The sequence below is a fragment of the Calonectris borealis genome, chromosome Z, assembly GCF_964195595.1.
Source record: "Calonectris borealis chromosome Z, bCalBor7.hap1.2, whole genome shotgun sequence".
Taxonomy (NCBI): Eukaryota; Metazoa; Chordata; class Aves; order Procellariiformes; family Procellariidae; genus Calonectris; species Calonectris borealis.
In genome coordinates this window covers 752,812-780,039 of record NC_134352.1, presented here as the reverse complement: position 1 = coordinate 780,039, position 27,228 = coordinate 752,812, and the positions used below count along the sequence as shown (strand labels likewise).

Below are 27,228 nucleotides of genomic sequence, written 5' to 3'. Positions count from 1 at the left end.
TCTGAAGTCACATAAAACCTGCCTCTGACTTAAGCTATGCCAGGGTTTAATGCAGTAGTTGAGATGGAGGATTGAACGTGAACAAACTGAGATGCAAAACAGTTGCACAGTGCTTCTCAGGAAGGGGTTTCAACCTGAATAAGTAGAGCTTCTAAGAAAAATAAAGTCCTAGAAATAAGCTGTATGGGCATTGCATTTTAGATGCATGGAATTTGATGCATATTTTTCTCTTAGTCTTCTGTGTTAGTAATGATGCTGTGTCTTGTTTCAGAAAACCAAGGAGAGTAAAAAGCCTGCGGGTTCCTCAGATGTTATCTCTGCTACTACAGTTTCTTCAGTGCACTCAGCAGCTCCTCTAGCTTCTACCTCAGTAAGCAACCTCTTCTGTAGATCCTTAACTAGGACCTACATTTCTTTACCGAGAAGGTGGTCAAACCCTGGAACAGGCTTGCTAGAGAGGTGGTCAATGTCCCAAGGCTGTTGGAATTTAAGAGACATTTGGACAATACCCTTAATACCATGCTTTAACTTCGTAAAGTTAAAGTGGTCAGCCCTGAGGTGGTCAGGCAGGTGGACCAGATGGTCATTGTAGGTCCCTTCCAACTGAAATATTCTATTCTATTGTATCTCAGACCAAGAACTGACTAATGAAGAGAGATGGGAGCATGACCCAGCCAGTTTTACAGTATAGACTGTTGCAAAGTTAAATAATTTATTGCTAATACTGGCTATTGGGGGGAAAGAAAATGTTCCCTCTGGGAAAAAAAAAGTGTGACTTTCTGGACACTTCATGTCGAACTGACTGTGAAAACTGGTCTGCCCGTTTTGTCGTATTTCAGCCTGCCTTTGTAACCCCCTCACCTGCGCTTGGGGAAGGAAGCGCCCAGTCCTGTGCTGATTCCTCCAGAGTTACTGAGGACATCAGAGGATGTGTGCATTTCCTTTCCATGGGTCGGTGCGGGTAGTGAGCTATCTGCAAATGGTTTCATTTTTAGGCTTGGGCCTTTAGCCAAATGACACCTTTCTTTTCCTGGTCAGGTAATGAGAACATGTAAAACAATAATAGTGTAGTCATTCCATAGCGGCAAAGTCATCTGTTAAGCCTATAAAAGGAGGAGTTCAAGGTTAATGGAGGGACAGGCAGCGCCATGACCTCCTTTCAATACCAGGAGAACTTTTCGTTGTGGCATTTGGTGGTAGTGTGGCATGCCTCCCTCTTCCTCCATTTTGATACGCGCAGTGGGAGCTCCCTCTAGTGTTTCCAGCCTAATCTGAAAGGGGACTATAAAGCTCCTCCCACTTGGGTTTTAGTTGGTTTTAAGGTCTTTTTTTCTAACCAGTGTTTGAATAAAACTGGTGTGAATTAGCAAAAGACCATACACATTGTGAAGATAAAATGTTAGTAAGTTTTAATTCAGATTGACTCTTCCTAGCAGCTAATCTGCAGTGATAATGATGTTTGCAGAACGAATGGCAATTACTGAAAAACAATCTTTTCATAGAATGTTCTCATTAGATCAGTTAGGCTTATGTGTAACAAAAAAAGCCATTAAAGTAAATTCCGTAACCCATTCTTGAAATTAGGTTTTCTGTAAGTCTAAATATTCTGTAATTTTTTTCCCCCAGCTATTGCACTACATTATAATTACAAAGGGAGAAGTGATTGCTCGTTGTTCACTGAAGTTGACAGTTCATTAGTCAGTACTTACATTAGCTTGATGAATTAAATTATTTTTACAGCTGATTTATGTTCATGGATGTGTTTATACTATGTTAGGGAGGAAAAGAGATGGACGAAGCCTTGGATCTCCTGTCCGATTTCTTGGGACAGAGGGAGCCCGACCCTGATGAGGACAAACCAGTTGTGGATAAAGTAAAGGTAACAAAAGACATTCTGAAACTTGTGCAGTCTGGGCAGGGGGAAACCCAACCAACCAAACAAAAAAAACCACAAAAACCTGAGATACTTACCTTATTCCTTAGAGATTTTTTTTTTAAATGGTATACTGTAATATTTCTTACATACATACGAGTACATGGCGTATGATTTTCAGATGTAGGAGTAAGGTTACTAGAAAAAACCAACATACTCTTATGTTGTCCTACATGTAGACATGTCAACCAGTTCACTTAAATGTTTTTTGCTTCTAAGCATGCACTCTTCAAGCAGCTGGATTACTTGTGGGTTTTGTGAAAAATGTTGAATTAGTTAATATACTTTAACCACTTTGGAGGTAAGTGTTGAAATACTACAGGAAATGCAATAATTTGATTTCAATGCCTTTTATTGTCATTAGTCTAATTATTTTTCAGGTATCTTCTCTGGTGTCTGTTTCTAAAATTAATTTTGTGGCTTTCTTTTTGTCAAACTTTGACTATTATAACCCCACAAATACCAAGTTCATCAACAGACGTGTTCATTTAATCAGTCCCATTTTTTAACTTGCTTGTTTCTGCGTGTTTTGTCTTCACTCAGTCTTTCTTCATACGATCGTATAAAGACTTTCCTGCTGATAAGAAAATCAGACACATTTCTGCTAAATAGTGGTAGTAATAGTAAATTGTAAACTGAAATACTTAAGGACATTACTGGGGAAAAAAAAAACACCATAAGCTGCCCATGAATAAATTTAGGCTGGAATCTAGAGGGAGATTTCTACTCTCAGAGGTTGCTGGCTGCCTTAGGAACAGGTTTATACAGCCTGGGTAGCGTTGTCCCTTGCCATAGCAAGGGAGCGCATGCTTCATGTGCGAGATCTCAGCAACTCCTGTGCTTCAGTGGAGCTGTAGGAGCCCAGCTTTCTTCGTGTGGTGTTCTTTAGAAGGCCATGAAAAATGCTTACTCTGGATGAAAAAATTTCAAAAAGAATTGTTCCTTAAAAAGTCTGCGTTAACAAATACAAAAATACCCTTCAACAATATGCTTAAAAACCTACTTGTATCTAAACCAGGTGTTGTGTTTGGCATGTTTCTACTACGTTTGCCAGAAATCAAAGCAGCGCAAATTGAAAAATAAACATAGTGGAAGGAATGCTTCCCTCCTTGGTGCAGTTTTCAGGAGCTTGTGGTGCTCTGCCTTCCAGTTGTGTTGGATTTGAAGCTGACTCTGGCTCCTAAGTCTCCTGAGAAGTGTAGGTAGCTCTTGACCAGTTTGGTGTGAGGTGGATAAGTGCCCTGGGTTTTGCTAAAGGTACTCAGATGCATTCACTGGTAAGGTGTTGCAAGAACGTCAGTTTTGTGTTAAAGCTACAGTGCACGGATGAGATTTGATGCAGAAGTGTGGAATGACTCCTTTTAGTCATGTTGTTGAAAAGCAGAACTGAAAGTTGACATAACTTTTTTTATGTTGGGATGCTGCTGTGTATATATATGTTTAACTTATTAAATGTGTACACTTATTGAGAGCTAGTAAATTTAAAACTTTCAGGCATGAAACACACTTCATATTGAAATAAATATATGGGTTTTTTTCTGGTAGTTTTGAAATTTTAAGTTCTGAGCAGGCAGCTGTCCTACATTTAATGATCACTCTGACTTACTGTTTGCTAATGTTTCTAACGTAAGTATTGAAGTTGTTAAAAGATTAAATGCTTTCAGGAAAAGGCTAAATCTGAACACACAGACAAACTTGGAGAAAGAGATGATACTATCCCACCTGACTATCGAAAACTTCTGGAGTCAGGTGAGCAGGTAAGGAAAAGCTTTGTTTTTATTTAGCTGTTTTATTGCAACACCAGAAATTTGTGCATATGAGCCAGTCTATCATCTTTGGTATTACAGGGAGAACAGGGAAGCTGAATAAGTGAGTAAGTGTGTGTACTATATTTATGTATTAGTGTTAAACATCTAAATATCCTATACTTAGAGTAGCGGTGTATATCCTTGCGTGCATATAATTCAAAAAACAAATGGGGAAAAAAAAATTAGGTGTTTTTTTTTTTAAATCTGGCAATCTGAACAAATAAATCACTTTGAACCACCCAGTAGCAATCAATGTCCTGGAGATTTAGCAGTATAGATTCCAGTTACGCTGGCTCAGTGTTTTAGGTGCTCCAGAAAACCAGGTGAAAAAATAGAGTGTCTCCCTTGAAACAGCTTGGCTTTATAGTCTCCTTTCAAATAGGAGATACTTGCAAACTGTGGATAATAACGCTTGTTCATTCCAAGTAGTTTTGTTCCAAGTTTGGGAACAAAGTGTGTGTACAGGTATTACCTTGGTGGTATACCTAAAGCCCTGTGGAACTGCTAGTCACTGGAGCAAGTGACTGCTCTGACAGTGATTTGACATTTTCTGGACCAGGAAGCTGTTTTCCCAGTAGACTACAAGGATAGAAAGATGATATCGCAGATGTAGTCAAAGTAACAGAGCTTGAAAACACATCGTGAACTGGCTTTGAATACATAGTATGAGGAGTAAAGAAATCAGTTCAGAATGGTTCAACTTTTGTGGTAATCTGTAGACTCCCAATGTCATACGTAAGTACTTGTATCTCAAAACTAATCTGACCAGTTCAAAATGATGATGTAATGTTTCTTTTTCCCAAGGGTAAACCAGTAAAGCCAACAGCAAAGGATGATGTGAAACACAAAGAACAAGAGGTAACATTTACGATATTTTTGTTCTGTGTTTGTTTCATGCTGTGTGCTCTCATCTTTTTTTCGAAGTAGTGCCATTGTAGGCTCAAGACGTGACGTTCATTGCAAATTCTCATAAATGCTATTGAATGCAGTAGGTAATGGTAGCCATGTGGACAGTGAGACTTTTGTGAAGAGTAACTCTTCACAATAGATACAGTTCTTAGGCACAACTACACTGTGAATGTTCAGATCCAGTATTCAAAGAAATTGTGTATCTTGGAAACCTCAGATAGATGTCTCTGTTCTAATATATGTGTAGAGTTCAGGTATGTTTTTTTTTTAAGAAAGGGATAATTAAAGCAGACATAAATTCCTGAAACATTAATTGGACTGTGGGAAGTATTGCATATTGTGTGACTTCAGAATTAAAATTATTGCAGAAGCCTACAGATGACTCTGCAGCTATTGATGCCCTATCAGGTGACTTTGATACTTGTGCAAAGGCTCCTGCCACTCCACAGCATTCAAAGGTAGGACATTTTCTGCTAATAATATGCAAAATAAACAGTTTTTCACTACTCTGTGAAAGTTCCTCACTTTTATTTGCAGTAGCTCAGTTTAGGTTTAGAGCTAGCCTCTTTGGAAGATGCCCTCCAGATGTAGTGATTGTCTTACTACTATAATGGAAGTTTGATGTGTCTTGCTGTGTACTAAATATTTGGAAGAAGGAAGGTTTGTGGTATTTGGGCTCTTTTAAAGAGGCAAGATAGGCTTGGAGAAGTGAGTTGAGCAGAGAATTGTGGTAACAGTTTTTATATAGATCAGAGTGTTCAAAAAATGTAGAGAGGCAGAGAAATCTTTGTTCAATGATTGCATGCACTACCTAGCAGTAGTTGTAGTCTGGAACTGAGAAACAGTTCGAGAAGATTTTGCAGAGAGAAATGCTAGGAGTAGGAAAGAGTTTTAGGTGTACAGGCAAAATAGTAGAGCTGACAAGAAAAATAAGGAGGAATGGACTGGAGAGGTCTTGCAATGAGAAATGGAGTGTTTGTTTGTCATAGAATCATCTTAAACACAGCTGACAAACACCTGTTAGACTTTCCCAGCAAAGTGCTGCACGTGCGAGGCTACATGAAATGAACCAGCAGTGGAAGCTGCATAAATCTGGAGGTCACCAACATGAGGATGGTGTTTGAGGAAGGATGGTTGTGCTGGAAAAGAGTGTGAAGGGGACGGAGATTTCATAGAATCATAGAATCATACAGGTTGGAAAAGACCTCTAAGATCATCGTGTCCAACCGTCAACCCAACACACCATGCCCACTACACCATGTCCCTAAGGGCCTCATCTACACGTCTTTTAAATACCTCCAGGAATGGTGACTCCACCACTTCCCTGGGCAGCCTGTTCCAAGGCCTGACCGCTCTTTCAGTAAAGAAATTTCTCCTAATGTTCAATCTAATAGAAATAATTTGGTCCACAAGCGAGAAGAATCACTGTCAGACGTGCTTTCTGCTTGCTCTTAACCCAGCATTTGTTACCTTGAGCTTGGGCAGAGGGAGAGGTCTTGCATGGCTTTGAGACATCCTCTGTGCCACTGGAGTTGCCTTACGTGCTTCCTTGGCAGAGGAGCCCAGGGCCCTCTGGGGCAGCTGGTGGGATATCCGTGCGAAAATCATGGACTCCGTTTGTTTTCTACAAGTGCTCGAACTGGTTAAGAACCAGTAACTCCCTCTTGGTAGCCATTTGCTCTCTTATCCTGTGTGTGACGTGTTCTATCCTTTGCCCTGGTCCCTCACCTACAGGGAGGGGGAATGGTACACATTTTTTTTAACGGTGAATAGTTTTTGTACTTGGCTGGTTAAAGCAGCTCACGTTGTCTCTCACCTGCTATGGACTCCTGCCAGCCCATCCCTGCCTTTTTCCTGCAGTAGTGACCCACCTGCTTCCTGCAAGGAGGAAGAAAAAATCAAAGCTTGAATTTACAAGATCTTTGACCAAACCATATAGTAGTATATTAGCAGTCAAAAATTAAATTGGATAGACACAGCTGTGGAAGCATAACCAGTTCCCAAGTTAAGTTCTGCATTAGCTTCCTTAAGCTTATACTACAAGGCACCCCATTACCAAGAGTGAATTAGAAGTTTTTCCATACTTAAAATGTTGGTTATGATTATCTGCGCTTTTATGCTGTGTTTGTTCCTCTCCTGGGGGGCAGAGAAGAAGCAGCTTTGAAAATGAAGTTCAAATCAGATGTAATTCCTGGGAGGAAATATTTGTGTTTCCAAATAGCTCTTCTGCCTGCTGCAGTGCCTTCCCCAAGTGCTTACCTTGACACCGAATCCTCAGCCGGCTTAAGCCAAACTATTGGTGTTTTTAAGTGCTTGTGTTATTCGGTTATGAACTTCGGAGGTAAATCTTCTCCTGCTTTGTAGGAAATACAAAATCTGCCCAGCTTTTTATCTGTGTATGCTTTCTGGTGCCCCAGTCTCCCCAATATTAAACAAGGCTCCAGATTCCAGCTTGCTGTAGACTAAGGGCAGTAATTATATGCATGCGTCCTGCATTGAGTGCTCTCCCACCTTACCAACCACATGTAAAATAATGTGTAATGGCAGATGTCAGAGTAGGAGCCATCAATTTTCTATTCTGTTTGTAACTGTAATTTTTTTTTTTCTTTGGAGTGTAGGACAAAAGTGGAAAGGAAACCATCACCACTAAACCAACCCCAAAGGACAAAGGAAAACCCAAAGACCCTAAAACGGTAGAAACATACATGTTGTAATACAGACAGTCCTGGTTACTGTACACTATAAACATGAAAGATGGGCAACTGGATTTTGGATTCATATTACGTGGATATTAGTTTGGGGAGAATTTTACATCAGTAGGTTGAACTTGATCCATTTTTGTAAGCATGTACATGGGAGAAAAGCACCTGTCCATTTCAAGGGAAATTTGCAATAAATGGGGGCTAAAATACGTTTCTCTCAGAGAGAGTGTGGTCTTCTCCAGCGGGCTCAGGGCATGCGCCACGGGCTCCTCATTCCCATATTTGCTAATCTAAAAGTCACACTTCACATGCCTATAGCTGCCTCGGGATCACCATCACTTCTCTCTTTTCTTGACAGTTTTAAATTACAACATTCTAGAAGTGATTAGAACATACTCTTTCAACCACACATCCTTTTCTCAAGTTATTATCGTAATTTATTTAAAAAAATGAATGAAAACCTACATATATTCATAAACAAGTATGCAGAATGAATCTGGTGGGAAAAGGAAGGCAGTAGTTTCTATATTTAAAGAAAAAGAAAAAAAAAAAAGAGAAGTTGCGTGGCTTTTGTCATCCAGAAATACAGAAAATGGATTTAGGCAAGGGTGAAACTTTTCCCGTCACGTTATTCTCTCACGGGATACGTGCAGGTGGATGCCTGAACCAGATGGTAACATCTGCTCTGGAAATTTTATGTTTCACATTTCAAGTGGTGCAATTTTTCTTTATTATGAAATTGTCATGTGTGCCTTTTGTGTAACAACAGAACAGTTACACAGTTTTCGATGTAAAACTGGGGGGGTCTTTAAATCCTCTCCAGAAGGATGTATGTTTTAATGTTCTGAATTGTGACTGGATCACTAGCATGAGTAAAAGGATGTTGAGAAATAGGATATGAAGAGGTCAGCCACAGCCGCCTTTATCTGAAACGAAGTAAGTGATGGGGGAAAAATGAAAATACATATACACAACAGAAGTTACAAATACTATTGCTAAACTTTCTCTATTTAAGTGCAGATCATATTTATGTCTGAAGTGTGACTTCTGATGAGTATCTGTCCCTTTTTTATTTCAGATTTTAGCTTAGTTCACAGTTTCTTACTATCTCATGCTTCTCTTGCTTTTTAGGCAAAGGGACAGTCCTCCAGCAGCAAATCTGAGAAGCAGAAAACAAGCTAAACGTTAACATCATTGGGTGAGATTTCTTCCCCTCTATTCTCTGAACTACCACAAAGACAACTCATGCTAGTGTTATTAAAGCTAAGTTTTGTTAACCGTCTTTTAACTGAACCAAGACGTGGTTAGAGATGCTGTTAGACACAACACTTGGAATGACTTTGAACTTCAGTGTTCCTAGGCAGAAAAGGCCTTACTTTTTTTTCACACCCTTTGTCCGTACAGTTTGTATGGGATTACTTCATGTACTAAATTCCTTTAGGTTCGTGTAACTAAGGATTCCAAGGCATCATATACTGCTTCCCTAGTAAGACCTTTTTGCAGAGTAATGAAGACGAAGCACATCTCAACTGGTTGGTTGTATCTTTAGGACAGTGAGCTTATGTCGTTATTTCTGCACCAGGCTAGTTTTGGAGCAGCATCCAGAACAGATGTAAAAAGCCCCACAGCTAAGCTGGCAGGTATAGCAGGTTTCAGTGTTCTGCTCTCGGCTTTCCGGGCACAAATACAGCCTCGTTCTGTGCGCGTGTTCCACTGCCACCATGAACGTCTTTGTACTTAGCTTGGTCACGCCTTAACGTAAGAGTGAGTGGTTGGAGTCTTTCATCATCATCATTAGTTCATGGAAGTATTCACATAACTGCACGTTGCTTGATGCAAGTGCTTCAGGCTGGAGGAGAGAGGCTTCCTGGGCCGTGGAGGAGAGGCAAGGGCGCGTCCACCCGCCCGCCAGCCAGGAGGGTCCGAGTTCTGGCTTTCTGAGGAACCTGCAGAGGAGCCTCCCTCCTCTGACAGCAGGGGCAGTCCTGGCTCCTCTGAGAGTACGAGTAATTATATGGGGCAAAATCCCATGTGAAGATTTAGCAGCCAACTCCAAATGGGCAAGACAAAGATGCATCGTTACTGCGTATCTGCAGCGGACTGTCTGCACCGCAGTATCACGTTCAAACAATACCTAATCTCTTGTGATGCGAAGTCTTCCTGCATTTCTTTCTGTCACTAGAGACTTAGTTTCTGATAAGTCTTCCCAGATTTATTTTGCGAATTTTTTTTCCAGGTTAAAGCAGATAAACTAACTTTTTTTCTTTCTCTCCCCCCCAGGATCTTGGCGCATCATGTAAAACGTTTTCTTTCTGTTGGTGGATAATTATTCCTGAAGAACAAAAACTGATACAAAAAGCATGTGGTTATTCTGAGTGGGTTTTGTACAGTGATACTTGCTGGAGTTTTTTCGTATTTTCTTGTTTCCCAGTAGTAGACTAAGGTGGTGGTTTTTTTTTCCCCCTAGCCATTCATTTTATTATACTCATATACTTTGACTTTTTTGTAATTTTCTTCAGTTTTCAGAGGGAAAGAATGCTTTATATTTGCAAGAAATATATTTCATAAATGAATAGCGATGCCAAAAAAAAAAAAAAGCAGACTTTTGCACATAATCTCCACATAGTGCCTGTAAATCTCAGAGGAATTTGTATGTGCTAGCATTTTTAACATTGCAGTGAATGCATTAAGTATTCTGGAACATAATGAGCTTTAATTATCCTCAGCCCACCTCAGGCTGGCTGTGCAGTCTTTCCTCAGGCCAGTTCCTGGTGGGAAACCATAGGTAAGCTGGGGTAGCTGAAGAATGAGAAACTGGGGATTAACCGCTTCATCAAGCGCATCTAGTAATAAAACAGGTATTTTGGATGCTGCCTTAACTGTAGTTAAAACAACAAAACCACACCAGATAAGGATTTTAGGGTTTTTTTTAAATTTCCAATTGTATCTGTACTGTTATCTCGTAATTTCAGGAGTCTCCTGGACTTGAACAAATACAAATCCTGGTGTAACAATGACACTGTTACCATCACAGAAGAGGAAATAAAGAAGGTACATGAGCCTTAGCAGAGATCAAAAAGAAGTTCAGGTCAACAGGCGGACTTTTTTTTGTTTTATTTTGCACTGTTTCTAATCCTTGCTTCTGTTCCTCGCACTCCAGAAGGGAATGCAGAAATAGGGCAGAAGTTAATGCTGCAAGGAACAATGTCATACTCGCCTGCTCTGCAAGAGAACAGACACAAGTCTGCTGCAGACAGGGCTGTCGCGACGGAGGCGTGCCTCCGTGTGTTTTCCTCTGTCTTCATAACCTGCAGAACATCTTTTTGCACATCCTTACACATGTACTGCTTCACCATTAGCTTGCAGAGGAAGGTCATACCGACGTTTGTACTGATACCAAAATCAGACTCCAGTATGTAGCGTTGCAGACAGAGACAGCCTGGAGATTTAAGTTGGGGATATTTAGACTTGTGACTGTGCTTCGCAGTCTGTACTGAGAACCTGTGTCACACTAATAAAGTTTTTAAGAATGCATTATGATGTTCGTAACTTTTCTTTATTACTGCTGTTACCTGAATACTGTAAGACAAAAGAAACCCTAGAAATAAGTTTAAAACCCCAAACATTGTCATATTAAAACTAAGTATCATGTGTTTAAAAAAATCCCACAAAATACTTGTCAGTGATGCTTCATGAAGGCCCTCACAATCTGATGAAGATCCAGCTACATCCCCTTTCCTTTGGTTTTCAAAGCTGCACCGCAGTTAACTAGGACCAAATTTAACTTGCGGACTCCCATTGTGTAGGGAAGCAGCTAAAAGATTAAGACATAAGCACAAGAGTTTTCAGAAATGAAGTGATTATTTTGCTGAAAAATTCCAGTTAAAATTCTTGTTGAAATGTACGATTTACACTGAATGATGGAGTCATTCTCGGGTGACAGAAACAGCGCTGTGTTTTAATGAGATGTGTGAACCCTGGCCAGCCTCCCTGTACCTGTGCAGATCCTCTCCGGACTGCGCAGACGAGCTCTTCGGTCTCGCGTGCTTCTGGTTTTGTGAGCACACGCCCGACGCAGCACACAGAAGTCTGATGTGTTTATTAGTGTCCGCTCGTACAGCTCCATCAATGAAGTTTACTGTGATGAGATAAATGACGTATTGACGTACCTGTTGGTGATGCTCCTTTTGCTCCATAGAGAGGGCGGCAAGGCATCTGCCCTCTGGCTGATGCTTCAATTAGCCAATGCTGGCTAATTGATGCTTCCTCAATTGAAAAAAAACCAAAAGGTGGGGGGCAAGAAGGGGGCTATGGTATGGGGACAGCAAGGAGGACTACTTAGTATTTCCCCAAAGGTGAGAAACTGAAGAAGCAGCAGTTAAAGCAGAAAACAGCAATGCAAATTACTGCTCACCATAGCCAAAGAAATGAATGTGCAAAATGACACAGATGAAGTACTTTATCTAGAATTGTTCTATTTAACAGAAAATTTTTATTTTTTGTTAAATTCCCTTTTCAGCTCTGAAAACATTCTGAAGCAAACAACAGTCAACAATACCTGAAATACCAGAAAATGGCTGTACACATGATGCGCAGCCTAATCAGAATTCCCATCTCCCTTAATGAGTTAAGAGGTACAAGATGCGTCGTATATAAAAGGATACGGCAAGTGAAAGGAAACAGTATTTTCTACAACATTGTGACACGGCTTTTCGCCCTCAACAGCAGAGCTCAACAGCATTTCTGAACTCTGACGAAGTAGGTCTCAACTTCTCGGGCAGGTGTAATTTCTAGCTGAGAGAAGAGCAAGCAAGGCACAGTCAAAAGCTTATGATTAGTTCCAGATTATGCATTTTTCCCTAAGGCTGCACCTTTGTTAAAGTCTTTGGCTGCTTCAGCGCATCAGTGAGGAAACAGACAAGTCAGAACCACAGAGGAAATAATAAACACTATGGAATCATGTCAAGGGCATGGTTGTAAGAGCAATCAAGTGCATTGAAGCACATGTGGTAATTGGTTGGATTTCTTTTTTTTAAAAAGTTTAGTACAGAAATAAAAGTTCTTTGCAGGTGAACAGAGGCAGCCATTCACAACTGCCTGTTTAAAAAAAAAACCTCCACCAAAAGAAAAAACGCACCTCCAGGATTTCAACTTAGCTTTCTTAAGTAACTGTCCCTTCCAAGCACGTGATATTAATCTCTCTCCCTAGAACAATTAGCTTACCATTATTATTATTATTACCCTCCAGAAAAAGACATAAAGACCATTATGAATGACTGTCCTCTTAAATGTCAATGGGTACATGTGACAACAGTTCAATTAGGTGAAAACGGAATAATTAAAAGCAAAAATTCCTGCTAAAACAAACCGATGGCTAATCATCTAAAGTAAAATTCACCGACGACTTTTTTCCCACACAAAATGTACGTACTCATCTCCTGAATGTTACCTAAAAGCGCATGAGTATTTCCAGTGCAGGCAAAGTATTTACAGCAGCAGCAGTCGGGCAGAGCTCCTGGGAGAGGGCGGCATTAAGGGGACAGAAGTGCAGCAGGGACTCGGCATCGCCCCTGCGCAGCATCCGCACCACCCAATAAAGCTTGCATAGGTAGTCCTTATTGTATTTACTTTGACTGATGCAATTCTAATTACAGTTGATACTTGGGTCTTTTTTTCATTATGTGATGTTTGATCTGAGGTACATTTGTAAAAATTACTCTCCTGGAAACGTAAACTGTAAGGATAAAGGCACATGCAACCATGGCTTTGCTCCAGAGCTTTGGTGCACTGCAGCGTTCAGCGGAGCTGCCAGTCGTACCTCTGCAGGGATGACAGCAGAAGGGTCAGCGTTTGTGCGTGGAAAGCTTCTCTTGGTGGTTTGTCTCCCACTACCTTCTGCTTTTTCAGAAGCAGTGCATTTCAGGTTTCTAGTAGTTAGCCTTCCCTACGCCTTAGCTCACTGTACAACGTTCCTTTTCTCTTAAAAGTGTTACCTTGTGAAAAAGATCAGTGAATGGTGTAGTTCTGTTCCCAGCAAACCACAACCACGAGAGAGAAAAATACTGAGCAGCAGGATTAGACTGCCTTACAGCTCCTTCCAAAGAAACTAATTTATACAATTGAGCTGTCCCTCCAGCCCTGAATTTTCACAGCTTTTCAGTGCTTTTCAGTTATTTCTGACAGATATAAGCAAAAAGTGCCTTAATTCACAGATGGTTGTTTTGCAGCCATGTTTTGACTTCCTCCAAATTTCTATCCATCCATTGTATATTGTCTTCAATGGTTTCAATAGCTTGCTGGACACAGCGAAGTGCTGTGCTTTTTTCCTCCAGAGAACGGAAGAATTCTTTCACCTGTTGACAAAAATGTGAAAGAACAGTTGATGAAGAGGCAGCAATGTCTCTTAGGTGCACAGAAAGACATTTGCAATACTTGAACCCAGCCGTGGGTCTCCCAGCCCCCACCCCAAGAACAGTTTTTTGAAAAGGTTTCACAGTGGCTGGATCTCACAAGCCGAGGAAGATTGCATTTCAAATTAGATTATAAAGAAACGCAGTTGAAGGAGCTGTCACGTCGTGTGGGGGATCCGTCCGGTTCCTGCGCATTCAACAAACCCCTGTGGCCATTTAAGTCGCGGCCCCCGCAGGCAGGACAGCAGCGTTTCAATGTGGACCTCAGCGGGAAGACTGAGCATCCCCTGCTCTGCCTGACGGCTGCTCTGCCTCGTAACACACCTTCACCGGGAGTGCGGCTGATGTCCCAGGCTGTCAGCTGGAACGGGTGTTCCTGCTGATACAGGCAACGGGGTGGGACAGACAGGAGACCTTGCAGCTGTTTTCAGAGTGACTCAATAAAAGTGATCTCCATTTGCCTGCAAGCTACTCCTTCAACCCATTTGGAGGAGCCGCAGTAGCGTAAGTGTTGACGGTAAAATACCCTAAGAAGTTTTCCCTACACAGGGAACTCTGTGCCTCCTTTTAGTTTTCTAAAAAAAACCCCTCCAACTCCCCCCGTGCTTGGGAAGCCACTAGTCTCATCCGTGAAGCGCTTTGGAATGCAGCCACTGGAAACCTGGAGGCTGCTTCTGCTCCTCGAACTCGCGGCATTCCCTGTGGCTGCTGGAAGTGCTGGCAGCTGCCTTCCTCACCTCTTTTTTTCTTTTTTTTTTTTTTTTTTTTAAAGGAGGCACTTCTGGTCACAAGGCTCATTGTGGAAAGTTAATACTACCTCAAACTTGAGTTGGTGTTAATGGCAGACAGATACTTTCAAAAGATACAGTGACTATACATCGTTACATACATCAATACATCATTTTCTGAGAATTTGCTTTGATGAGTATGATACAAGATGCAAATAGTTGTACGAAGCACAAGACAGATGATACCAACAGGATACAAGGAAGGGAATTGCTGGATTTTCTCTCTCAACCTTATACTGACTTTGCCTGTGTTACTCGTACCTAAGTCCCGCTGATCCCCTTGGGAGATGCAGCCACGTTTCTGGGTAGGACACAGAAACGTCCCTGCAGTCCCTGCCACTGGCCAAGACGCTGCTATTAACACAGAGGGTCCACTCAGATTTGAAATGAAGATTGAGAACTATATTCTATATTCTTTCATTTTATATTTAATATGGTTGCATTATTTATGCCTGTGTTTTGCCTTAAAGCAGAATTTAAACTGCCAACAAAAGTAGCAGCTTCTGAAAAGATACTGTCAGGAATGCCATTAAATCTGAACATTGACCAGTCTGGGTTTTTTTTACCATCGACAGAGACTGTGGGATAAGCAGACAAAATGATTATCATATATGATATCCAGGAGCACAGAGAATTTTCCCCAGAATAGAAGACGTAGGACAGTGAGACAGTGAGTATATGAGACAGTATTCTCACTGTCCTTCAGCATTTTTCTTCTGTCTGCTCTGTGAAAAGACCTACTTTTTTTTTCTCACTACTTTCCAGAGTGGGTAGAAAATATTAATAGATGCAAGTAAACCACGAATGCTTTGGCAGACAAATATTCATACTCAGCCTCCAAGCTCACTGCTTAAACAAAGAACATCTTTCTCCTTGCCATTGAATTAGTGCTCTCCCTTGAGTAATCTAACTCATCGCTGCTATAATCTTTTCCAAGGAAAAGCCAGGGTATTTATTACCCTGATGATTAATAACTGGCCATGCTTTTACCATGTTAAGTTTTAATCCGATTTTTCATTTCAGTTACACTACAACTATCTTTTAAAACCAGGATCTGAATGGCTTACCTGTGCAAGCTGTGACCTTGTCGAGTACCAACTTGTCACTCCGGTGACAATGTCTGCTATGGAATTCGAGCCAAGTTCAAATCTGGCAAAAAGAATCACCTATACTCAGAAAATGCCTATTTTTGTAGAAAGTAGAGTTTTAAAGTACAATTGGGTAGAGAGAACAGTAAAACAACTCGTGTTCCTTACTTTTCTACAACTTTCTCCCAATTTTCTTGTAAAAATATCCAAGCTAGATAATAGCCAGATGGGTTTTTGGCAACAAATACAATAATATGTGGAAGATCCTGAGTTCTTATAATGTCACCACGCAGACCTTGATCCATTAACCTGAGAATTAATAACAGAAACGGAAGTTGTTTAGACCAGCAGATAAAGCTGACAAATTATTATTTCCTTAGTATTTGGTACTATGGTTGAGAATTCACATTTCTGAAGGTCCTGACACATCATTTCTGCTGGGTTACTTCCAGCTTTTCACGACGTACTCCTCGGCCATATCCATCTTTCCCATTTCGGTTACTTTCACAATTACAGTTACTTGGTAGACATGTATTCTGAATATTGAGGATGAAAATGAAGCTACATTTTGCTCCTACTCAAAATTTCCAAATTAGTATGAACCTCATTCCTCTCTCTGTAAGAAACTTATTTGTTCTACACTAAGTATCAGTGGAAAATTCAGGCCTTCAGGGGCTGCTCATGACTAAGGTGTCCAAACAGCATTGCAATGCAAAGAGTAAATAATAACATAACGAAACAGCTAAAGTATGTCCCCAGTGATATCTGAACAGTTACATCAGTGTCCCATGCTGACACCCCCATGGTGTCAATGGAAGAAATAAGGTTCACAGAATGCACAGTTTGAAGGGAACACCTGAAAACCTCAGTGGTGCTCAGCTCTCTTAAAAGCAAGAAACCTCAAATTTTTATAAGAAATGTACAGCATGTGTACCTATAATCAAAGTAACTACAAAGGTAAATAAAGAAGTGTCTGTCAAGCAAAGATAAGGTATCTGAGTAGTGTTCTATTGTATTTTGTCCCAAATTGCTACTGCAAATTCTGAGCGCATTGACTCCCAGCACCAGAACTCAGAAATTGAAAAGGTGCAGCCACGTCCTCCCACCGTATTAACTCTGTAAAGTATTTTATACATTATGAAATTCAAAAGCTATGAAACAAGACTCTGAATAATTCTATTTCCTGTTTCAATGTTCGTAAATTTTCCCCAAACACATTTCTGTTCTGTGTAACTACTTACCACTGAAGTTTGTCCTTGCTTCTGCTGAGGCTGAGAGCTAATTCAATGTTCTGTCTCTCTACATTGAACGAGGGCAGCCTGTATTTACGGAGGAGGAAATCCCAGCCTTGGGATGTTTGTGCTCCAACAGCATACACTGCTGTCTTCACATCCGCTGGCAAGCTACAACAAATTGAATACCAAGTTACTATCCATGTCATATTGAGGAATACATGTAGAAATACAACCATGTCACCATCACACATCAACTGGCAGACAATTTACTAAAAAATACCAGTCCCTCAGGGGTATTAGAAAGTGATCCCTGTGGCTGGGAGACAGTTAAATACCTTGGGCTGTATCTCAGTATTGTCCCTGCCTTGGAAATGACTTCCAGAAATTCTGGACTCATCATTCCTTTTTTTTTTTTTCTTCTTTATTTTTGTATATTCCTTTCATAGCTATGCCCAGTCAGATACCGATACGGTCATTTTTGGCCCACCCAGAACAATCTCTCAGAGACATTTTGGAGGGTGTTTCAGGGAGTTCTTATGTCATGACGAGAAACAAAAATAAGGTGGAGTACGTGAACAGTAGTTACCTATTTTTACAACGGGTGTAGGTCAATCTTCAGACACATAAATGAGGGAATACATGTTATTTTCACTTTTCAGAACATCTTTAACAACCCAAGTTGTGGAGTACCACATGACGTATTTGCTAGTTTGGGCACATATTATGCACCGAATGTAAAGGCACTGGGAAGCTCAAGCATAAGATAGATACAAAACTAAGAAGGTTCAACCTCAGATGCAGAAAGGACTGAAGTTTAGCTCTTTTCGTAAATTAACTCTAGTGTAATTAAAGAGAGTATCAGAAAAAACAGTAACAGTGACAGAACAGACCTCAAGGTTCCATTGGATTTCTGCCACTCCGTAAAATATCCTTTGGCTTTGTCCACGCATGGCTGGTACTTGTGCATGCACGCAAACAGCAGGAGCGAGTGCCTGAGCAATCTCTCAGACACCGAGCCTTCATCACTCCAAGACTGCTTGTCAATCAGGTCTTTAAATAGATTGATTATATACTCCTAAAATAAGGTAACAATAAAGATATATTTTAAAGGGCGTTTCACAGAGTTAGAAAGGTCTAGATACTTAAAATATTACCTTTAACTGTTTTTCTGTACCATCCATATCCCTCCTCTCCATCAGCCTGTATATACGAATCAGCTCAGTCATACCTTGGAGTACAGGCATGATTTGTCTTTCATGTTTCAGGTACAAAGTTAAATCAAAAGCTTTGGAAACTGACAATTTTTTTATTCTAAGGAAGTAGAAGAGAGGGGATAAAACAAGTTATAATTAAACTTAAAAGACGAACTTAAGAGCAAAATCCATGACAAATGTTTTTCAGAAAACTATACAAATAGGAAAGTCTTAAAGGTATTTCCAAATCTCTTTTTAACTTTTTGAAGTGAAATGTGGCTGAGCAGCAGTATTTAATCTTTGAGCTAAGAAATGGACTGTAAAAGAATGATTTAGAAAGATCGACTTTTCTCCCTCCACCTCTCACGTGCCAAGGGTATCCCAGCACAGCCTCTCCCTCTTGCTCTCTCCCCACTATCGCTTTTGCTCTACGAACCACACAGGTACAGAAGGAATCCAATGACTAAGGTCACTTCCTCGGCAACACCCTTCTAGCTCAACATGTAGATATTATTTAGCCTGCAGTAAACCTCAAAGCTACAATCCCAACTGTTCCTTCACTGTCTTTACCTGACTTTGCAAACTGTCTTCTACCTCTGCCAGGATATATCTCAATGATTTCTTCCAAGAGCAAACAGAGAAAATGCAAGAGGTCTTTTCTCACGCTCCCTGTTCATTTTTTCATCATGCCACGAAACCTTTTTTCTGCTTCCTTTCCACGTCAGCTCCCTGCACACATTCTCATTTTATCCTTATTCACCTGCCTTTTCTGCCACAAAATACAAGTATGTTCTAGTCACTCATCATAAAACAAACCCTGCTTAACCCAATTTGCATCTCTGATTGTCCCTTCTTCTTTTCCCCTCTAAGCTCCTTGAACATGCTGAGCAATCTTTCTTCACTCTCCTCTTTTCAAACTAGAAAGACCGTTCTTTTGCAGCCCAAATAAAAATCTTGACCAGCCCTGCTGACATCGCCTTGTGAGCTGCCACCTAAATTCATACAATCTTAATTCTCTTCCAGCTCCCCCCACGACCTTCCTTCTTGAACACCGTACACTGAGACGGGCGTTACTTCTGCCGGTTCTTTAGTTCCCTGTGCCAGGCTATGCACAAGCATCTGCAAAGCACCTCTACGACACAGCCTTTTCTAATGCATTCACAGAACTAAGACTAACCACGATCATAATCACGTCACATCTTTATGACTGTAATAGCCTTGTTTGTAACTGACAAATGGTAGCAGTATCTTTCCAGGTGCAAAAATATTATCCTAGTCTGTCACTTCACACCGGCGTCCTTCCATTAGCATGTCTTTATTGAACGCGACATGTTTCACTAAATAGACTTAGATAAATCCACTGCAATCAAGAGAAATCCTGGGTTTACACTGCCGTAAGCAAGAAAAGAATATGCTCTCAGTCTGCTGAACAGATTTAGTGAATACTATATACATTGTCAACACTGCCTTCCTCGGTGGTATATACTCATAAACACGAGTTTGTATTTTTCTCAGACTTGGACAGAAGGCCATACCTCACAAGCTGGAATATGTTGTTAATGAGACTTGCTCTATCATTGCTGCTAATCGCTGTATGGTTCTCTTTCAAAAGGTTAATCAGACGATCCCATCCATCATCTTCATAGTGCACAATGTAATACCCATTCATGTCCACATTGAATTTAACCCACTCCACCTCTTCCGGAAGGATAATGCCATCTGGAAACAAAAACGTAACTCTTTTTTAGTGATTCAAACACATCCTAGTACTATACCCAATAATACTGCTACTCTCATTTCAGTGATTTAAAGAACACAGTAACGCTGTTTCTGAGGATATTAAGAGATCGTTGTAGTGATATTATTGAGCTGACAAAAATTTGCTTCTCTGGTACTAGTAGTTCCAGTTCCCCATTCTGAAAAAAAACCTGCAAAACTAAAAGGCTTGCAAACAAACTTTGAATTTATCGCCTAATTAATCAAATAAATTACCTGCTTTAGTTGTCATCAAAAATCTCTGAACAGTGTCAGATTTACTGGTAATGTAGGTTAGTGGAATGTGCCACAAGTACCTATTGCAAAACAGAAGTGCTTTGTTTAATGAAAGAACTTTACAAAAGTTTCTCCAACTTGTCCCAGTCTATCCGCAGAGCAGTATCTTTTGCCTGCACAATAACAGCAACGCGCTGCACTCACACCTCTGACTTCAGTGCAGAGCCAGATGCATCTAGCTAGCTTCCATTGAGTTTGCTTGGGGGATCACCGACATTGAAGCCGCAACAACAGGAACTTTCCAGCCCAGTTCCACGAGCACATCTCCAGCACAGGCTCACCCAGATGCCCAGCCACTGCAGCTCTGCAGCTACTGGGAGCTTGGACAGGCACACAGCAGTCCAACCACAGCAGTACTACGACAGCTACACAGGGACAGACTCACAATCGAACAGCTCACGGAGCGCTCCTTAAGAAACAACAGCAAAAGCTCTTGTTGTACAACAGCGTTTGCCGTAAGAGAGTACTTCGGCTTGTGTGCTGAGATTTCCCCATTTTGTTTACCCTGTGGATGAAGGAGAATCCCCTCCCTTAAGGTAGCGCTCCTGCTGCAGGTGGACGTTCTTCCCTCTCACCGTGACAGTTACCAGGGGAAAACCTTTTTGCAGTGTCCAAGTGTCCATCATTGCCTTCACATCAAGAGTCTCTCCTTGAGTCCAATGCTGGTTTTTAGCGAGTAAAAAGAAGACACAGAAGAGGAGGAAGATGGGGGTACACTGACAGTGAAACAGAAATGGGTACGTAAGAACTCTAAAAGCTGCTGGGTATTTGTAAGCTCTACATAGGTATGTTTAGACTGGATATCATGACATCTCCAGCTGGTTTTCTTGTGGACATTTTCACACAGATAATGACATCTCTCTACGTACTGCTGTTTTTCAGTCAGCCATGGGCATAGGAGTAGGATTTCTGTCCAATCTCAGAGAAAACAGATTTCCAGTGGAACTGAAGAAACTTACACTCTCCCTAGAACCATGCTCAAGTGGCAAAGAATGCTTTTGGAAGGTGCATGTATCAGTGCCACAGCACGGAATAGTAACGTGAGGGGGCACAGATAGGTGTCAAACTCCTAAATATTGATGGGTAGAAAACTAGATGCTTACTGCGTTTGAAAATGACTGTTGGCTGCTTCTGCAAAAACCACTGCCTTGTAGTTCATTGTTATCACTACCCACTGTTGGGCAAATCTGAAAGGAAAAAAAAAAAGAAAAAAGTTTTGGTCATCTCTCTTTGATGTCATAATCATAAGTACTGATCACAGTCTGCAGTAATATATTAGACACATTATTCATGAGAAGTTACGAAATTTGAAAATATAAGAGAATAAGGAATACTTGCATTTGTCATGCTGTTCCACAAATCTTCATTTTTTGTATTCTGATAGCTGTATTTCTGCAGGTACTGGACAAGTCCAGCTTTAAACACATCAGCAGTCAGGTAGTCCCTCAGCATATTTAATATACAAGATCCCTGAAAAAAAGAGTGATAAAGCGTTTACAAAACTATTCCTTAGCTGGCAAGATGCTTGTTTCAGAAAAATTTCAGCGTACTGCTAATCTACATAACAGTTTACTTTTATATGTCTCTCTTGTTAAAAAAATAATCAGGTTTTATGTATACTGAAACAGTACATTGGTTTTTTGGGATCATTACTCTTAAAAATATCACTGATTGAGTAAGTTATGTTATTGTTTTTTTAATTACTATACAAGCCAGCACCATATAATGCTCCAGTGAAAAATGTTTCTTGGGTTAAGAACCTAAAAAAATGGTTTAAGACTAAACTGATACAGAACAGATAGAAGTAAAGGCTGCCTCATTTTAGAAATGGAAAAGGCAACTGCACACTCCAGGTGTTTTGGATAAGGAATTATTCAAGTCAGAAGACCGTTCATACGATGTGTCAGGGATGTCTCATATGTGGAGGTGAAATCAGTAAAATAGAACTGCATAGTACAAGCAGTACAACTGAAATCAATAGCAGTTATGTATTTTACCTTCTCATAAGAAACATTATCAAACATTTCTAAAATTTGAGCTGGATCTTCCACAGGAGTAGATATAGGATGTGATGAATTTAATGCATCCACTGCCATGGCATCAAAACACCTCCTTAAGAAGTAGTCTTCCTAATAGGAGGCAAAACCAAGTATTACTACTAAATTTTGCTCAGTGTCCACTGAATCCCTATTCTTTCACTTTTCAGTCCATTTCACATGATCTTTAAATCATACAAAGAAAACAAAACCAATCTTTCTTTTTATTCCAGAGCATAAAAAACCCCAAAACAGTAATACAGACAGCCAAAGGAGTTCTAGTGTTCTAAACTAACTTAAATAGTTGAGCTAGTGAGTTGTAAAAGTAACTCCAAAAAGACACCCGCACATTCCAACAGTTTGATGACAGAGTGGTCAGTAACCATAAAACAAACCAAAAAAAAAAAAAAAGAAAAAGGTGAATTTCCCTATTACCTTGTCACTTAGCGCTATGGCAAAATTCTGCCCAAATGCATTGTTCATCTCACTTTGGTAGAAAATTTCATATATCGAACCTCTGGCTAAAGCTAGTGGCAGGATTTTAGTGTTTTCAAGTCTGACCCTAGTTGATGAAATAAGATAAAATAATTTCTTTACATTTTTGGAAGTCTAAATGTCTTTAAAAAAAGAATACACTTTCACTGCAATCATTAACTTCCATCATTGGTTCCTGAAAATATCTACATATAGTTAAATCAACATTCCTACCCTTCACAGTTAACATCAGATAATCCGATCAAACAGAAATTTAAAAGTGGTTCACTGCACAAATCTGCTTGATTTTTATCCTTCCTTTAGAAGGCAGTTATAAAATAAAAATACAGTAACAGCTGCTTACAACTCTCAGTTCTGGATGGGTAACACTGACTGACACGAATTCCATAAACTTCGCAAACCCTTCATTTAACCACAGATCATTCCACCACTCCATGGTAACGAGGTTGCCAAACCACTGGGGAAAAAAAAAAAAGAGCTTCTGAAATTAAATACACTATTTATCACAAAAGCTGCTACTGACCTGTATGAAACTGCATTTATAGTATGTTATTGACCTCTAAGGAACCTTTTTTTTTAGTTATACAGCTTGCTCTGGCCTCTTCCCATTGCATTCTCATTTTAATGCTAATACGCTAAAACACTGGCTTCCACTCACGTTCCAAGAAACCTTGTAAAGAAACCACATTTGGCAGGAGAGCCACATACGAAACAGTTAACCTTTCCAAACTTTTATGTTCCTATTTTGGTGGCAATTAATTTCAAGGGCTGACAATGGTGCAAAGGCCCTGCAGCATTGGAGCTGCTGAACTGAACACATTTCTGTTCTCAGCCCTCCACGTCTACGCAGCCTGCCCGGACTCCTTCACCAGAAACAGTCCTTGTGATTCACGAGTGAGCACCCTCAAGCCGAAGCTGCTATTTTCAGCTTACAGCTCCAAGATCCCCCTGCCCACACAGGATCCATCAACCCCAACCCCTCTGCAGGCCCATTTGAACTCCTTATTGCCCAAATCCCACCTGATGAGCCAGCTCATGGGCTATTATCATAGTAATCCAAAGTTTAGAAGACGCTGAGGACTTTTCAGGGTCATACAACAATGCAGATTCCCGGTACGTGGTCAGTCCCCAGTTCTCCATAGCACCAGACTGAAAATCAGGAATAGCTGCTAAATCTAGGAAAAAAAACATTAAAACAGTACTAGTACCATTTTACTGAATAAAGAACTCGCTCACCTACTCATCCCACTTCATGACTGCTCCCACACAGGCACACGTACCACACATACTTCTAAGGGCTCTCTTAAACATAATCGCAAAAACATACTTTAAAAAAAAGCCCTGTACAGAAGACAAGGATCCTCAGTTCCCCGTGAAGCTTTTCAATCTATCCTTAAGTTCCGTGAAGCAGCCACTTTAAAAGCCTGTGAGCCAAACTCAGCCCTGTCTTAATACTCTAAATTACTGATTTTGTGCTATTTCACTTTCCGTGGTTAATAATGTTCTCAAATACATTAAATTATTTAACACTTACCTTGTTTAGGTAAAGGATATGGAATGCGGAAGTAATCCTCATAGAAGTCTAAAAGTTTCACTGCCGCATCTAACGCGTAATCAGCTTGGTTGATCTTGTCTGGCACCGTGTACACAGAAATCTACAGCAGACAAGCAGGCAGCACTTCAATACCAGTATGAAAAGTTTACAGAAGTTGTTCTTTATCACAGTTACTTGAATGACCATAAAAAGGGACACTAGAGCATACACCTAACACTTCTCACACTAGAGTTATTAAAACACTTGCAGAAAAGTATTATCAGAATTAGGAATACAATTTTTAAAACTTACCCACCAGAACCACTATGCTCCTAGTTCTACTATTAGTAGGAAAGACTTCTACTATTTCTACCCCTACCATGTTAGAGTCGTTCAACTGACACAGGTTTATCTTAGTGCCGATTCTCCATGAAAACTGTATTTCATTTGCCTTTAATTATATAATCTTACATGAAACAAACTATGTTACCAATGCATATAATTACATAAAAAGTAAGCCCATTACCAAAAACTTTTGAATCTAATAAAGCTCAGAAAGCAAACTAATCATCCAACTACAAAACAAATTTATTTCTCTCCTTTCATTCCTGTAAAACAGAGAGATATATAAATCCAACGATTTAACTGAGAAGTAAACCATTATGTACTCATACAGACTTAAATACAAAAAAGCTCTTAGAAAATGAGACAGTTACCTTAACGCCATGACGGGTCATTTTGCTGATGGATTTAAAATCCGAAACGATAAAGGCCACGAGGTACGTACTCATCTTCACAGTGGTATCAAAATGGTCCTCAACGAGCCAGGGAGTTATATTCACAGACTTCACCTAAAAATGAGCACAGCTCATCATGCAGTAGCACTACCTGTGAGGACTTTGGCACTAACAACTGTTGTGTTTCTTCTCAGTTTAAAGGTACTACATTACATTTTAAAGATACTACATTACCTATCAAAGATACACTGGAAAGAATCATCCCCATGCCCACTCTTCCCCATACACAGAACCAAAACACATATATGTATATATACGGGCAGTTTGATTCATAAGCATTACTTACTTCTACATTGGTACAACTAGAAAAATGAAAATACCGTTCACTGCTTCAGTTTTTCTCAGTGTCTGCCAGCTCACTGATCGAATTAATCTCATGCAACTTCACCTAATTAGAAGTTGTATAAATCTCAGCAGCCGTTGTTACACACGAGAGAAATTAACTCCTCCAAATCGTGATTCAGCTACCTCAGATATCTAGTTTAGCATAAAATGAGTCGTGTGTTGGGGTATTCATTTTCCCCTCTTGGTTACAAAGAGCCTTAGCTAACTAACTTAGACCTGGAACATGTTTAGCCACACTGAATTGTAACACTGGCGCCCACTCCTTATTAATTGTTTTATCAATTTCTCTACAAAAGAATTTATTATTTTTTATATCAACTTTCAAAATGTTTCATTTTTGAAAGGTACTTGGCGGGGTGTCTGCTGTTCCCTCATTTATAAGGGTTAGTTTCCTTGCACACCAGCAACTAATAGTACAGAAAAAATTATGAAGAATCTCTTACGCTCAAAGTAAGATCAAAAGTACAAAACGTAGTTAACCCTATATATGCATACATATTTAAAATTGCAAAAAATATTTGTAGCTATTACATGTACGGCACTTTCATTGTGAGATTTTTTTTTAAGTTCAAAGTATTTTTTTTTTCACGGAGAAGGTACTGCTTATCTGACAATTAAGTTAATATACATGAATTGTGTATTTATTCATATGTATTTCATCATCAATCTTAAAATCTAAGATCAACATGGAAAGCATTCTGTGAGTAAAATAAATATTATGGAGTCTACATCATGTTGATCATTCTCACACCTCTGCTGAGAAGCAGGAACCCACACGATGCATTATTTTCTCCATTCCTTTTCAACCTTGTGTCAAGATTACCAGCAATAGCACCACACACTCTCATAAAAGAACTGCGGTAATGGGCAGGTCATCATTCCCATTAATGGCAATTGCCTGGATATTCTGTTCTCCTTTTGCTTTCTTGTTTCAAAGATCATCAATCAACAGCACATCATTAAAAGTATCCACCTACAATTGGCATATTGGACAGCGCAAGGTGCTTTGGTTCCCTCCTAATCTTAATGGAAAACGTGGCTTTGAAGGCTGGTTCGTCGAAACACGGGAAGGCCATTCGCGCAGCTGTCGGCTCAAACTGTGTTGCTGCAAGCACTCTAAGTGGGGGGGAAAAAAGGGTTTTGGTCACACACCTTCACATGCACACTGTTCACCCCCCTGATGTGTGAAAACAGTAATTTCACATTTAGGAAGTAACTGCAGCTACCACCAAAAACTCCCGCGTGTCAGAAAGCACTACCTGAGTTCTCCTTCCCGGGTCCTGTAGGTGCTTTTATAAAAGCCGTGGAAGGACTCGGAGAGGTTGGCGAGGTACTGGACCACGAGAGTGTAGCTGTGCCCGGCCCGCAGCGGCTCGGCGGTGAGGAGTGCCACCTGCTCCAAGGGCTGGTGCTCCAGCACCCGCGCCTCCTGCGCCGAGCGGGCGCTCCCGGCCTCGACGGCAGCCCTGGTGATGTGCAGGCGCTTGCTGTGCAGGACGACCGCGCTGGTCTGCCGGCTGACGGCGACCTCGATGGCGGCGGTCCCAGCGAGGGTCAGGGTGGTGAGGTTAGGGTGGATGAGGAGGTGGTAGCGCAGCGGGATGACGTGCTTGGGGAGCCTCACGGCCTCCCAGGGAAACCGCGTGCTGCCGCCACCGCCGCCCCAGTCGCCGCCGAGAGCCGAGGCCAGGCTCAGCAGTCCCAGCAGCCCCGCCGCCGCGGCCGGAGTCGGGCCCGGAAACGGCCCGGCCCGGCACACCGCCACCATTTTCCACCGGCGGCCGCCGCCGACCGCCTGACGGGGTGCGGAGGGAACGGCCGGAATTCCCGCGCCGGGCAGAGCCCTGCGGCAGGCGGCACCGCGCCGCCGCCCCGGCCGCCCTCACGCGCCCGGTACCTGCTG

At 40.9% G+C, this 27,228-nt stretch overlaps 2 protein-coding genes across 38 annotated transcripts in view; one reads left to right on the top strand and one right to left on the bottom strand.

The window, feature by feature from the left end:
• Positions 1-10,886, top strand: part of CAST (calpastatin) — a 71,927-nt gene extending 61,041 nt beyond the window's left edge. For 16 of the 37 annotated variants that reach the window (XM_075137270.1, XM_075137286.1, XM_075137265.1 and 13 more), the window contains 8 exons: positions 272-370; positions 1,778-1,879; positions 3,598-3,690; positions 4,546-4,599; positions 5,019-5,108; positions 7,264-7,343; positions 8,484-8,550; positions 9,633-10,886. In XM_075137270.1, the coding sequence (XP_074993371.1) occupies positions 272-370; positions 1,778-1,879; positions 3,598-3,690; positions 4,546-4,599; positions 5,019-5,108; positions 7,264-7,343; positions 8,484-8,541 (576 nt within the window). In that variant the 3' untranslated portion in view covers positions 8,542-8,550; positions 9,633-10,886. The other 21 variants (XM_075137271.1, XM_075137267.1, XM_075137269.1 and 18 more) reach the window with 17 other exon arrangements.
• ERAP1 (endoplasmic reticulum aminopeptidase 1) lies at positions 9,803-27,228 on the bottom strand. The gene is made up of 18 exons (XM_075137294.1): positions 26,585-27,228; positions 26,303-26,441; positions 24,900-25,034; positions 24,184-24,304; positions 23,670-23,824; positions 22,993-23,106; positions 22,116-22,247; positions 21,457-21,588; positions 21,222-21,305; positions 20,623-20,780; positions 20,059-20,138; positions 19,602-19,785; positions 18,028-18,184; positions 17,764-17,948; positions 16,880-17,041; positions 15,807-15,947; positions 15,618-15,699; positions 9,803-13,705 (listed from the first exon to the last, which is right to left on the bottom strand). Exons 1-18 carry the CDS (start codon positions 27,091-27,093, stop codon positions 13,559-13,561), a joined length of 2,817 nt encoding a protein of 938 aa, XP_074993395.1. The 5' UTR covers positions 27,094-27,228; the 3' UTR covers positions 9,803-13,558.